The sequence below is a fragment of the Ursus maritimus genome, unplaced genomic scaffold, assembly GCF_017311325.1.
Source record: "Ursus maritimus isolate PB19 unplaced genomic scaffold, ASM1731132v1 scaffold_13, whole genome shotgun sequence".
Taxonomy (NCBI): Eukaryota; Metazoa; Chordata; class Mammalia; order Carnivora; family Ursidae; genus Ursus; species Ursus maritimus.
Genome location: NW_024423675.1, coordinates 64,963,137 through 64,978,120, shown reverse-complemented (window position 1 = coordinate 64,978,120; position 14,984 = coordinate 64,963,137). Strand labels below are relative to the sequence as shown.

The 14,984-nt window shown below is 41.8% G+C and overlaps 1 protein-coding gene across 1 annotated transcript in view; it reads right to left on the bottom strand.

Moving 5' to 3' along the window:
- PACRG (parkin coregulated) overlaps positions 1 to 14,984 on the bottom strand; it is a 518,965-nt gene that overhangs the window by 183,844 nt on the left and 320,137 nt on the right. The window contains exon 4 of the mRNA XM_008688477.2: positions 13,972 to 14,121. Within this exon, the coding sequence (XP_008686699.1) occupies positions 13,972 to 14,121 (150 nt within the window). The remainder of the gene's footprint in view (positions 1 to 13,971; positions 14,122 to 14,984) is intronic.

Genomic DNA, 14,984 nt, shown 5'->3' with positions numbered 1-14,984 from the left:
AAAGCAAGGATGACAGTTCCAAAAATAATACTTCCTTGTCCTTGCTACTGCTGGCCTGTGGGAATTTGGAGGTAATGTTGATGAAATCACTCAGGAAATGAAATATACTCTCTGTGACAAGGAGCCATGTGGTAGAGCAGAGAACACCACTGGCCAATAGGCTAATCGAATTCTATGGGGATGCTATTCTTTTCTCACTGGCTCACCTTTTAAAAGACATGTTGAAATGAACTTCTTGATTTTGTTCTCTACTTATATATAAATCATTGAATCATTAGATAATGTAGCTCAACTCTGAAATGACAATGAAAGTCTTTAAACTCTATGTCTTGTTACACTCAGTCAAGGTTTTACAAATCCTCAGTCTTCTCTGAGTTGATCATGGGATCATAGAGCCGTGCTACCTTTAGAAAGTGTTTGAGGTTAATTTTGTATCCTCCTGAACATATACTTTAAGGTCCCAGTCATGGCCTTGGTATGAACTTTTGGATGACATCCTCCAAAGATGCGATTCTAAAGCTGCCCCTTAAGATTCCTGTTCTAAGAAGCCTCACGATTTAGGGGTGCCTGGGTGACTCAGTCGGTTAAGCATCTGCTTTCAGCTGAGGTCATGGCCCCAGGGTCCTGGGATGGAGCCCTGCATTGGGCTCCCTGCTCAATGGAAAGTCTCCTACTTCCTCTCCCTCTGCCCCTCGCCCCTGCTTGTGTTCATTCACTCTCTCTCAAATACATAAATAAAATCTTAAAAAAAAAAAAGATTGCTGTTCTCTTATTCTCCAAACACTAGTCTAGGTTCTGCTGTGAAGGGACTTTGTAGATGAAATTAAGGTTACTAATTAGCTGACCTTAAAAGATTATTGAAGATTAGCTGAACAGACCTCATGTAGTCACATGACCTCTTAATAACAGAAAAGGAAGGCAGATGAGATGTGGGAGAAGGGGAGTCAAGAGGCATTGGAAGTATGAGAAGATTTGACTGGCCATTGCTGGCTTTGAAGATGGAGGGGCCATGAGCCAGGGAAGGTTGGCGGTCTCTACAAGTTGAGAGCTACCCTCTGTTGACAACCAGCTAGGAAATGAGGACCCCAGTCCTACAACTGCCTGGGACTAATTTGTGCCAACAACTAGGATAAGCTTGGAAGCAGATCTTTCTCCAGAACCTCTATAAGGAATGCAGGGTGGCTGACACCTTGATTTTGACCTTACTGGATCTGGCCATATTACCCAGCCACACCCACAGGACTTCTGATCTATGGAACTGTAAGATAATAAATGGGTGTTGTTTAAGCAGTTAAATTTGTGGTGGTTTGTTAAGATAACAACAGAAAACAAATATACCATCCATCCATACCCATCTATTCAGCAAATGTTAACTGAGCTTGAGAACTGCCAGGAACTGTTCTTAAGCTAACGATAAAGCCATGACAAAGAAACAAAAGTCCTTGCCTTCGTGGAATTTATATTCTAGTAACAATACTGAGATTTGAAAAAAGACCCCAGCTTCTGGCTCATTGCTATTTGGTCTCATAGGCCTGGTAGATTAGAGAAAGGCTCAGTCTGCTGGGCTGCCCTGCTGATGGAGAAGGCACCAGGTGCTGTCCTGTCCTCCAAGGCCCATATCTTATGTACTTGAGTGGGCTCTCAAATCCAGCTGGTTGGTGGCTTCAGGACTCCTAATCTCAGGATGCTCTTTGGTTGGGTTTGTAAACACAATATACATATCATACTGTAGTCCTTAGCAAGGACTTAGCAAAAATCATACACAATGGCACTCCTAGCAAAGATACAGCAAAAATTGCTCATAGAAATTCTAAGAGAGAGCTGAAAACAATATTTGGTGACTATAGTTAACAATACTGTGTTGTGTATTTGAAAACTGCTGAGAGAAGAGATCTTAAAAGTCTTCATCACAAGGGGAAAAACGGCAATTATGGGAGGTGATGGACGTTATCTGAACTTCTTATGGTAATTATTTAGTAATATATATCAAATCGTTATGTTGTACACCTTAAACTTATGCATGTTACATGTCAATTATATCTCAATAAAACTAAAAAAACCAAAAACCCAAACAAACAAAAATAAAACAAAACCCAAACACCCTCCCAAAAAATAGTGTTTGGAGGTTGCCCACATAGGGAGGTCTTCTCAGGATCTTCCCAGGAACGGATAGTGTGTAGCTAGGGCTAAGGAAGCTGACATTCCTATTCTTTGGCAAGAAGGAAATGGTAATGGTCAGAAATTTGAAACTTTGTTCTATTTCTTCACTGTTTCACTGGCTAAGATAATGCACTAAGTCGAAGCACCCTCCTCTTGCCATCTGAGCCATCTCAACAAGTCCACCATGGCATCTGGATTTTTTTCTTCCAGATTCATGCCCTGACCTCAGGGTCAAGGTATTAAAGAATACAGAAGAGGGTGGGGGTGTAAGGTTGCAAGGAACTGAAAACTGGCTTGTTTCTTCAGGGTTCTGGAAACCGCCTTTACTCTCCAGGTCTCCTGTGGAGGTACTCGTTGATTCAGGCACATGGGGTAAGGCTGTGAGAAAGTCTTTGGTGGATTTGAGAAATGGAAAATGGCTGCATGCAGCATGCTTTCCATCTCTAAGGATTTTTAGGAGGTTTTGCTATGTTGGCATATGGTAAGTACTCAGTAATTTTTATTTGCTTCAATGAATCAAACAATACGTACTATGTGGTCTCCTCTTTGGCATCTCCCAAATAGCTGGTAAAATCCACATGGCTCTCTACAGCTTTTTGAGCTGGCATGGTGCATTTGTTTTCCTGGAGGTAGTGAGACCAGCCTAAAGTGAGAGCAAGAAGGCCCAGTCCTCCACGGCGTTAACGGAAAGCGTCGTAGGTGTATAAGTAAAGGTGGGCGTGCCAGCAGGTTTTGATGGACCTGGCATCACACTCTAAATATTCTACTACTTCTCTTTGAATGTCATCATTCTGTAATTAGAAACTTTGAAAGGATAACATATATTCCACGGCTTCTAGACAGACCTACATCTCAGCCATCTGATTAGGTGGTTGTTTACCATATTTATAATAAACAAACACACCCACGTACAAACATGTATCATATTCATTGATTTCTGTTAGAAGAACTACAAACTCCTCGAAACTCTTTATGTGTATAAATAAATATCCAACTTACCTAAAGGTAAAAACAAAGTTTAAAAGAATTGCTTTTTAGTTCAGTTAGTTTTACGTTTTAGTTTTTAAGATAAATGCCGGGTCCATTTGGGGGAAGCAGAAGGAGGGTTGTAACGGATCTGCAAACTCTCAAAGTCACTGAATGGAGTCATTTTCTGTTCACTGTCCTCTCAAAAGAGACATGAATAGGCTCACAGAAAGCTCGGTTACATGTACTGTATTTAAAGGGGGAAAAACACAAATTGATCTTGGAAGGATCCAAATAGAACTTAGTCGTAACAACATTGCCACCATTACTTTTTTCTTTATTACTTGGAACATTAATTCAGGATGTACATGAGAATATAATATATAAAGCAGGCAAGCAAAGAACTATCAATACTATTTGCAGTTTTTCTAAGGAAATATGTCCATTATATTTTTCAATTCTTCTTCATTGATGGTTTAGCTTATGCTGAGCTATATACATTCCATCCTGTCAATGTGAAAAATATAGATTTTTGAGGAAGACAGTAAGAACAGAACGCTGATTTCACGCTAGGTGGAAAATTCCTTCTACGGTTTTGTGTTTGGCTCAAGTAAACCACAACTGGTGTGACGGGGAGCTGAAACGGGCTCCCTGACTCACATGACCTGCAGGGGCACTTGGTCAGCAGCACACCTAGTTTCAGGGGACCAGTTCCCCAGCTGGATGGATGAAGACTTCTGAAGAGAGCCCATATGTGGTGAGAAGACAAGGAGGAGATCTCTTTGAAGGGCACTACCTCTGTGCTCTGCTTCCAATCCCACCTGTCTGGTAGAACCATCTGGAGAGCCCTGAAAGTGCTCCCGGCAGTGGGACAAAACCAAGTCTTGGGGCTTTGTCATGGCTGAGAATCCAATGGAGCCTGGCCAGTAGGACTGAGGGCCTGGGCTTGTACTCCCAGAGTTTTCAGTGCCCAGGATGGGCGAGTATAAGGTTTCCCATGGGAGGAAGGGCTGCTGGGGGTCATTTCCACCCTGTGTGACAGTGCTTCCTAGAAGAACAGAGGAATTCTGCACACAAGAAGCTGAGCTGAGTGCAGGAGACTCACTCTCACTGAGGGAGGAGGAAAGCTCAGGACCAAGGAAGGTGAACCTCCAGGATGGAGAGTGACTGTCCAAGACAGCGATCACTGAAGATCTGTCAGCCATGTTCCCCAGGAGACAATAAGCCTTACTGCCTCCAGGCACAGGGGCTCAGGGTAGCATCAGCTGTAAGACCTGCCCCTCTCTCATCACCATCAGCATGCCCCACCCTGACAACTGAGGGGACATCACCTCGGTAGACAAGGTTGTGGGGGGATGACAACACGCATAAGGCAGAGAAATGCAGGGGACGGTCCGGCACGCTCCTGTGTTCCGTGGCAAGCTTCCAGCACAGAACAGATCCGAGCTGGGGGAGGGGAGAATATTTGAGAGCAAGTCAAGTTCAGAGTTTTGATCAATCTGTTGAAGAAGTGATTCTAAGTACTGGAGTTGTGCGACTCCAAGTGCCTTTGATCTTCTAAGTGAGTAGAACAATTAAGGCCCCTGTTAAGTTTTATGTAGTCAGGGAAAGACTCCCCCACTGAATAAAGCTTATTTTTTGTCTCTAATTCCCTTTTAAACTTGCCTTTTTATTATGTCATGAATAGTGACTATTCAACGTAACAATTACACTGGTGACATGCTTATTTGCTCTGCAATGTCCACATAGAGACCTCTAAAAAGTCATTTTTTGGTGCTTGTGAAAGATTTGCATATAAAGGAAAAAGAGAACGAGATCTTAATTATCTACAGATCCATAGATGGTATTTTAGGTGACTTAAAAAGTACAAATTATGATCTGGCCGAATATAGGAGCCTCCTCAAATTAAAGCTTTAGAAATCACTATGTGCTTTCTAGCCCAGATTAAGTAAAACTTTCTGTTGCAAAAATAGAAAAGAACACTGTTTTCTCTTGGGCGAATATTTGCATGCTTGCTCATTTGGGGCCCATCTTGAGCTTTTAAATACATTAAAGCATATTATACAGATTTCTCTAGGCATATCTTAAAGGCCTTAGCTGAACTGGTAGAAATCTCCTACTCAGAAATGTGCCAGTTTCCAGCTAGCGGTGGAGATGTACTGGCCAAGGACTGGGAACCAGCTGGAATCGAATCATTCTGTATGTTGATCCACTTTGGAGTACCTCAGAGTGGGTGTGAGGGGGGACAAAACACAAATTTCACACATGGTTTGGCAGACAGGTTGAACAAACAGCCAGTTGTCCGTACCCTCTCCCTGCCTCTGGGCCCTCCCAGCCGGGCTAGTTGAAGAGACAGACAAAGGAAACACGAATCTTCACAACAGGAGAGATGTTAGCAAGCCCTAGGTGAGAGAAACCAATTCCTCCTGCTGGTCGCAGCAAGATCAGGAAAGGTTCCTGAGAGGACACGATGTTGGAGTTCACTTCTGGGGAAAAAACAAGTGCTATCTCCGGAGAGTCCCTGGACTGGAATTAGGGTGGTCACTCAAGGTCAAGACCATAGGTGTAGGACACATGGTCCATTCCAGCAAGCAGGCAGTGGGGCACAGATGGCCGGAACCCACCTCACGCTTTTCTTTCCATAAAACAACAGCCCTATTGCAGCAGTTTAGAGATGATTAAAGGGGTTTACCTATGCAACTCATTCTAGATAACACTAAGTCTGCCATTATAATCTGGGGCTATCGTGATGTGCCTGGGTCAAGAATGTGCCTACAATTTGGCGTTCTTCTGACCATCTGACCCATCTAGGTTAGCCAGGGGGCAGGAGGGAGGTGCCGTGGTAAAAACTAGAAGATGTAGCTAACTCAGGTAAACCTGGGATGCCCAGGATGCAACTCGGACATGAAGATTCAGAAAGATTCACACAGAGAAACTACAAATATAAAAGCCACTTACAAACTGAAAGCAGTGTCTGTTCTGGAAAATGCTGGGATTTCAATAGTCCATTAGGGTGGGTGATTTTCGAGAAACCTCTAGATTAGGCCTCTTGATTAAATAAATATTTCAACCCTCTCCTGAAATGAAGTGAGGAATCCAGAGAAGGAGCTAAAACTATCGAACAGGAGGAGGAAGAGTGGAACAGTGGAAGTTCCACTGTTCTCCAACAGAATACTTCTGCCAGTGCGGACTATTAACAGCTAGAAAGCAAATTTCGCATTGTGTTTCTGACTGCTGGCATGTAAAACAAATATTGATTCTTGAAAATTTATATTGTATCTCATCACCTTACCAAATTATATGAATTCTAATCGATTTAACTTAGTTTTCTTGGAAGGACCCGAAACCACAACTTTCCCCACAACCCGTGAGGCAGGCAACAGATGTGACGTTTACCCACCACCTGCTAGTTTGCAAAACAACTTCGCTCACGTTCCACCCTCCATTCCCCTCATCTTCAAGCCATCAACACCCTTCCAAAGTGACCCCCTTGCAGCTCCCTGCAGGTCAATGAGCTCTCTCTAGTTCTCCAAACAAACTGCTTTCCTAATTAAGGAGATGGAGGCACAGAGTAGTTATATAATCCATCAAAGGTCACACAGCTGGTGAACCTCAAGCCAGGGTTCAGACCCGGAAACCTGATGCCAGAGCCTTTGCTCTTAAAGACTGTCCCACTTCTTGTTTTTCACATGTTGTTCTACTTGTCCTTGTCCACAAGGTGAACCCCAACTTACTGGTCCAAACCCCATTCAAGCACACAGTGACCTGATCCCCTTGCCCAGCTGGTTGGACGGACACAAGATCAGGTGAAGGTGATGCAGGGTCCTACCCAGAGTGGGTCCCTGGGCTGGTGGCAGCAGCCCCCTTGAGGGATTCTGGGGTACCTGGGGCAGCACCCCAAGCTGAGGAAGCATTTGCTTCCCCTCTTTGCTTAGTTTGCAGCATCACTGAAAAACAAAATTAATTCTTTGCCATCTTCTCTGCTCATGCTCACCTAGATCCCTTTCCTTTCTTATTCGACAAACGCATGAGTAGAATTGCTGTTGTGGAAAGTGGGAGTCTGCCTCCAGTTATGACGACGTGAGGGAGTGAAAGGCATGCAAAACCTCTAGCTTTACTTATCAAGGATGGGATTTTATCTCCATGCACCCTGAGGGAGAGTTATCCAAGTCTGTCCTGGGTTGAACATTGTCCTCCCAAATTCACATCCTTTCTGGAACCTCCAAATGTGGTCTTACTTGGAAATGGGGCCCTTGTGATGTGATTCTTTGAGATGAAGTCATCCTGGGGTAGGGTGGGCCCTTCACCCAATCCTTATAAGGACTCGTGTGCTTTTCCAAAGAGAAGAGACATAGAGACAGACACACAGGGGAAAATGTCACGTGCAGATGGAGGCAGCAACTGGAGTGATGCATCTCCAAGCCAAGGATTGCCAGGCGCACCAGGAGCGAGGAGACAGGCATGGCCTGGGTTCTTCCCTAGAGACTTGGCGAGCATGGCCTACTGACATCAGAACCAGGTGACAATTATTTTCTGTTGTTGAAGCCTCTCAGTTTGTGGAAATGTCTTACAGCAGCCCTAAGAAACTACTACACAGCCTTCAGAACTGGATTCTGGTTTCCTTGGTCATCACCCTGCCAGCTCACAGGTTCTAGATACAGAGACACAACCTGGAGAATAATTTTTTCCTCTTGGCAGATGCAACCAGTAAAGTCTACAGAGAAGAAGAGATACAGAGGCAATTTCTAGTATGTGCCTGCCACCAATATGGACTTTTTTTTTTTTTTTACACTAGTGAATTGGGTTTGAAAACCTTGAATGAAGCAGTCTGAGTGAAGAGGAAATTGATTCAGCAAGCATTTGTAGATTTCAAAATGGTACAGCCATCTTATAGGGTGACCACATGTAGGGTGCCTTAGGGAGAGCAAGGAAGTCTTGACTTTTCTCTCGATGCTCTGTCCCCTGGGGCTGTTCTCAGATTACTGCAGTCATCAGTGTTTGCAGATCTGTGGGTCCTCCCTCCCCACCCCCTGAGATTTTGGAAGCTGTGCTAATAAAGAACACTTGGAAGAAGAGACCTTGATCTTGGAGAAATTAAGATTGAGAGGGGAGGAAAGTTGTATATAATTTTTTTGAAGGCCTGCTCTTTGGGAAAGGGATCCAACACTGTTCTGTGTGGTTTAGATTAGACAGGTAAATTAGATAGAATGTTAGCCATAGCTTTCAATTTAGTTTAGGACAGGCCTTTCTTTTTGGAAGAAGAATGGGTTACCTCATGAAATAGTGAAGCTACTTATTTAGGACAGAACTGAATAAACAAGTACTGGTCCGGCAGACTGGATTAGGGTATGAACCCTACACAAACACCTGCGAAGCACCTAATTCTTGTAGGTGTGCCACAGCCTGTACAGGAGAAAGAAAACCCAACATGAATGTTTTGACCTCGTGGAACTTATGGTGGGATATGGTAGTTAAGTAAATTGGAGACAGGTGCAGACCAAAGGGCCCCTATGCCTATCTGCTGGCTTTGTTATGATCCTAGGATTCTCCTTAGGGCAGCTAGTTAAATCCGAATTGAGGAAGAACTCAGAAGAGATGAGACAGACACAAGATCATTCTGAATCTACCTTTCGAGAATGGAGGCGGTAGTTCTAATAACGTTCCTTAGTAAACTGAGGACATTCACGTGCCTTCACGTCTAATAAAGCTAATGATTTCAAAGAAACTTTGAAGTAAATTTCTAAAATATAAGTCATCCACAAAATTGGACAGAATCCCACAGGGGACAAACCTTAATCCCACAATTAAATTTAAAGCTCTGTGAAATAACCTTTATACAATTACAAGACAAAAAACTAAAGACTTTTGGTACACAATGAGCTCCCAAAAGTTCATCAACATTTCAAAGGACCATTGAGAACAGGTCCCATTGGGCTCACAGAAACATCTGGGAGAGTTTGAATCAGGTTGACTGAGAACACTTAGGTTTTCATTAGAAGTGTTTTAAATGACCACCAGCAGAAAACAATTGTTTCTAGCTTCTTCAAACTACTTAAACTTCAGGGTCAAAGACTTGGTACAAATACTCTGAAATTTTGCAAGTTTAATGCATTTTCATATCTATATGTTTTAATGTGTCTGAACCTGAATTGCAATTTTTAAATCCCTTTTTCATTGACTTTTATTAGTCTCTAGTGGCACACATCCTAGAACCATCCTAGGAAAACCTACACACAAGGGGCCATGTTTGATTTCCACATCCACATAAACAAACGTTGTTTCATTACTCTAGTTTCACATGTTCCATGACATAAACTTATGGTGCTATTAGAATCACTGATGCCTGGAGTCTCTGAACTGTTTTAGGACTACTGGTGCAGCTGGAAACAAAGGAACCAAAATTAGGATTGCCTTCAGAAAACAGGGTGATTGGAGAGCTCTGATCTGCTGGCAGAGGCCCATATTTTAGCTATAAATGTTTTAATGCCATTTATTGTTTCATGCTTCTCAAATGCAATACACTGCACCATTAATTTTGTAGTTTCATCTCTGGAAACTATAAATTGAACATTCCTATTGTCTTAATTTTCTGTAACCTTTAATAACACTTGTGAAAGGATACAGAAAAGAAGAAATTGCTATTGCAGAGATTCTTCTTTCTCTTTCACCTCAAAGCAGGGACTGGAAAGACAGCATGGTTTAGATACCCAAAATTGATTGCTTAGAATTAAGGAAAACAAGCTCAAACTTAGATAGTACTTCGGCTCTTCCAAAGAGGATACTGATCCAGGTGTCCCCTGTTGGTCACACTTGGGCCTGTCTTTTTAAACTATGACTTTCTCTAAAACATCAGTCACGTGTTCCAGCTTAAAGGTTATGCCAGGAAGAGATGGACTTGGAAACCAGTTATCTTTGAATGAATCCCAGAGTCCTTAACTTATTTGGCCACCCACCGGGCATTTGGCAATCAGAGGCAAGATGAATACTTTGAGGCAAAGGGATTGCCCCTGCTGGAAAACCAGGAATCCGTACCCCAGGCTCACAGAAGGGCCAAGGGGATGAGTTGCCCAACAGGGGGCCCAACACACTCAATCATCTATTCATGTTGTGATATAATAATTTATATAGTGTTATAATTATGATATACAGATACTGCATGCATATAATAGTGTTTTGTATATCATGTCATATGATAAAGACAGCTGTCTCACTGAACACCCAGTCAAGGCCAGGCTGTACCCGAAGAACCTATGGACACGGTATCTTGAATTGTCACATCAACCCTACAAAAAAGACGCTCTTACATGTTGTAGAGATGATTTAGAAGAATTTAAAAGCAATGTAAGCTCAGGGCCAGCTACGATTTGCATCTTCTGACTCTAGATGTTACCCTACTCCACATTACAACTTTCATCTTAGACTTCTGTTGTTTTTATAACTTTTAAAATTTAGCTTAATTAAACCCTGTAAAAAATGTTACGTGTAAAGAGAAACACAAAGCCACTCTGACCCTCACGACAGGAATAATCTGGTGGGGCTTGCTGTAAGTCTGAATACCTGTAGAAGTGTAGATCGGGGCACAGATCGGTGCTGCCAGCGCTCCCCACTCCTGCCTGCCCGTCTTTGGCTCCCTTTGCTCCTTGGGGAAGACTCCAAGTCCGGGATGCCCTGGAGTCCAAGCCCGCTTCACTGTTTGTCCAGCTCTTATCTCCTCAGCCCCACTGCTCATTTCCAACAAAGTCCATTGGACATTAAAATAGGACAGAAATTGCAGAAAAGGAGCAGGCAGTGGGATGAAGCTAAAGCTTGCACTTGGCGGGAACACTGACAGAGGACAAGGTCATTACATTGGAAGGACTGTTCTCTCATTCCTTCTTTCTTGCTGGCACTTATTTCTGGTCTCATTCTAAACAAATATTTTGTGGTGGGGCTTGAAAGAAATATGTTTCAATCTGAATTTAACAGGACATTGATTTATGTGAAAGTTAAGTAGGGAAAAGAGGAAACAAACGTGTGGAATTGTTTTAAATACATTGAAATTAAGGATGAATTTTTTGAATGTTACATGCTATGAATTTCTAATATAATTTTCTTTATAAATATAACTGGTACTATACAGCTGCTTAGATAAAATAAGTATATATGGTCTGTGAATATGAATGTCTACAATCATAAAACAGGATTTATTAAACTGCTATTAAAGTTAAATTATTTCTATAGTAACATTTCAATGTAACTGGAAATCCTGTGGGATATGCTTCTTCTGGGAGAACTGGACCTATGCAACATAGCCACTTTGAAGAATAGTTCTAAGTTTTATAGCTAGAATGCTCCAATTTTGTAATATGACCCTCTGGAAATCCAGCTTCCTGCATTCTGCATTGTACTGACAGGTTTCTAAGATAAGTAGAAAATGAAGCTGAAGCTAATATTTTACCCCCTCAAATGTCAGAAAGATATTAAGCAGAGAAATAGTTGAATGTAGGATTCCTCATGCATGCATTTCGAAAGGTTCCAAAATAATTAACCTCGTTTGGGGCCAGTGAAGGCTAGGGTATAAGCTATAAATTCCCACATCGATAAAAGCTAAATAGGGGTGTAGTCCTAAAGCCAATTACTTCTTCTGTTAACCATGTGAACATCTGTGAGTTAAAGAATGAAATCAAAAGTATGAGAGAGATGTAGAAACCAATTGTTTTTGTTTAAGAATCTAGTGATTTCTCTCTCTGTGGTGGCTGTACTTACTCTTCTTTCCAGGTTTCCCTGAGGATGAGGGAGATTCTAATTGTCTTTTGAACATCGCCGTTTTTCTTCTTTTATACAGTACAAAATGATGCTTAGATTCAAGCTGCAGATTCCGCTGTGGGACAGCGAAAGCATTAGCCCAGGGTGGTCCTACTCAAGTGAGGGAGGGGAGACGTGTGTGAGAGCTCATGGTCCATGACGGTCAGGCACAGAAGCACGTGTTTATACACAAGAAGAGTGCCAGAGAGACAGCTTTTAACATGAAAACATGGACAAAGCAATAGCACATTGTCCATAGGTTTCCGGGAGGATTACTGGGGAGACCCTAGCTAATCACACACTTGAAAACTGTTAGCTTCAACAGACTTTCTGGGGGTGGCTGCTCCTTGATTCTTCCAGGTTTTAAGTAACTCTCTGTCATCTCTCTATTTCTTTTTTTTTTTTTAAGATTTTATTTATTTATTCGACAGAGATAGAGACAGCGAGAGAGGGAACACAAGCAGGGGGAGTGGGAGAGGAAGAAGCAGGCTCATAGCGGAGGAGCCCGACGTGGGGCTCAATCCCATAACGCCGGGATCACGCCCTGAGCCGAAGGCAGACGCTTAACTGCTGTGCCACCCAGGCGCCCCCATCTCTCTATTTCTGTCATCTTTCTCTCTGCCATCTCTCCATCTCTTTCCAGTTAACTGGAGTCTAGATACAACGGGGGAACTGAGGTCTCCTTTAATGAACCAAAATTGAACGATGTGCACGCATAGTCATTCTATAATCCCATGAATATTCGACGCTGCTATTCAGTAAAAATAGGAAGTCTGAATAAAAAGTAGGCAAACAAGTATTTTCTATGAAGTAGAAATGCTGTTACTAAAACGGTCAGTTTATTGGATCACAGGAGATTCACTTACTAACACCCAGTTTTTAGTTTCCTGAAACTTGTCTCAATGTCCACATTGAGTCTTCTGCCATTCAGGTATTTTGGAATGATATTAACTCACTCCATTATGAGCATTCTTAAGCTCCCATAACTCCAGGTGAGTCCTTTTTACTATGTAAGTAGGTCCTACTATTGAAAGACAGCTAAGGACTTTCTGAAGACTCCATGATTTCCTGAATAGTCTGCCTGATTAACCAGACTTTTAATAGCAATTTAAGAATATAAAAGATAGTGATTCCAAACAAAGGAGTTGTATGTGGCAGGGACACTCACTTTTTTTTGACTTTTTTTTTCTTGTATGTACGTGAGCAGATCATGTCACAAAATTTTCATGCAGTGTTCCACTAAATTGCTACCTTATTTTACATGACTGTCAGGAATTAACTTCAAATGTTGACTTACGCTGTGCATGTGAGAAGTATGGAAATTTAAAGTTAGCAACATAAAAGAAAATTAGAATCACATCTTTTCAAGAGGAGTAAAAGGAAAATCACGCTCCCGATGAACAAATATGCATCCACTGCCTGCTAGAGACCACAGCTTGCTAGTACCGTTGTGAGGGTAAAGCAGATTTAGCTGAGCTCACAGTGCTTTCCAAAGCTTATAGAATAATTAAAACAAATAAATGCATCAGCACATATGTATTTATAATCAGCACTCACTACCAACTAAATAACTACAAATTATCTTTTTTTCTTTTTTTTAGAAATGAGAGAACATATATTAAAACTCCCCAAGCCATATTTTAATAACATTGCTTTAAAAATTCATCTTAAACCAATTAATAAAAACTGCAATTTTAACAGAAAGTCTGTAAAGGTAGAATTACTACCAAGACAAAGGACAAGCTCAAAACCTACTAATGTATTCAAAAGACTATTAAAAAAAACTTTTACAATTTAATTATTGTAAGATTATAGAATGGCTTCAGCGCTTCTGTACTGAGTAAGGAAGCTGTATGTGTGAGGAGTAATAAATGAAATTGTTAATTTTACTGTTTCTCTGGGGAGTAGCAGGAGAAAGGTGGGAGTTACGCTATTTAGATCTCCAAATGGATCTTGGTTTATAAGCAATAATAAATCCTAAATGTGTTGCTAATTAACTCTACTTCAAACCACTCCCTTTTTTTCAGGCTTAAAAGACATTTGACTCCTGGGATCACTCACCATTCATATTCTTAAAGATGTTCAGGATGGGGAGGATCTGACGGTAATAGGGCACCAGCGCTTCACCCACCATCTCAGCTGACACAACCAGATGCTGGAGGACTTTCAGGGTGACGCAGATGACTTGTCGGTTCCGAAGGTTCAAGGCATCTTCAAGGTAGGACAAGAAGCAAACCAAAAATAAAAAGCATTAATTTCTACAACGTTAAGGTGAAGTTGGCTTGTAGACCACTTAACTGCACTGTACCCGGTTAGTTGGATGAACCTTTATTATTACAGTTTTGAATGATGCACTGCAGCCTTTAATGTTATAAACAAGATCTTGTTTGTGCATTATTTGTTCTTCCAGCTTTTGCTCATTCCTCACCAACCCTAAGGAGGCCACTCATCATCCTTCACAGAAGAGGCTGGTGATGGATGAGATCTGTTAGTGTCGCTGGGGTAAAAGGGCCCCATGAAGGCTGACAGACAAATTTCTATGCAACAATCCTCTCCAGTTAACAACGTATGTGATCCTTGAAACCATTACCATGAAACAAACATTTATTTGGGAAGGGAGAACTGGGTGGGGTGTGTGTGAGTAGAAACTACAGGCTGTTAACAAATATTGACAATGTTCCTGGTAGAAGTGAACATAAAGTGACTACATTTAGACTCTCAAGAAAGCAGGAAAGAAAACATTTTTTAAGCTCAGAACTTTAGAAGGAATCAACAGTAAATAAGAGACCAAAAGAATGCAAAATGGTTTTAAAGATCAATTCTGAATGCAGAGTAACAAGCTACACTGCAGAAATAGGATGGGAAACAGTAAGTTACCCGGTTGTACCCCCACGTGCTGGGTCTGGAAGGTACCATTTTTTCCAGCGGGGAAAGCAGAGGACTGGGGATCAGGGCACTGGTAACTGGGTGTATAAACTTGCCAACTCCCCTACACAGTCTCAAGTTCCTCAATCATGGGAATGTCTTATTTACTTTCTAAAATGATTAAAAGTTCCAAGATTTAAATAGAAGGG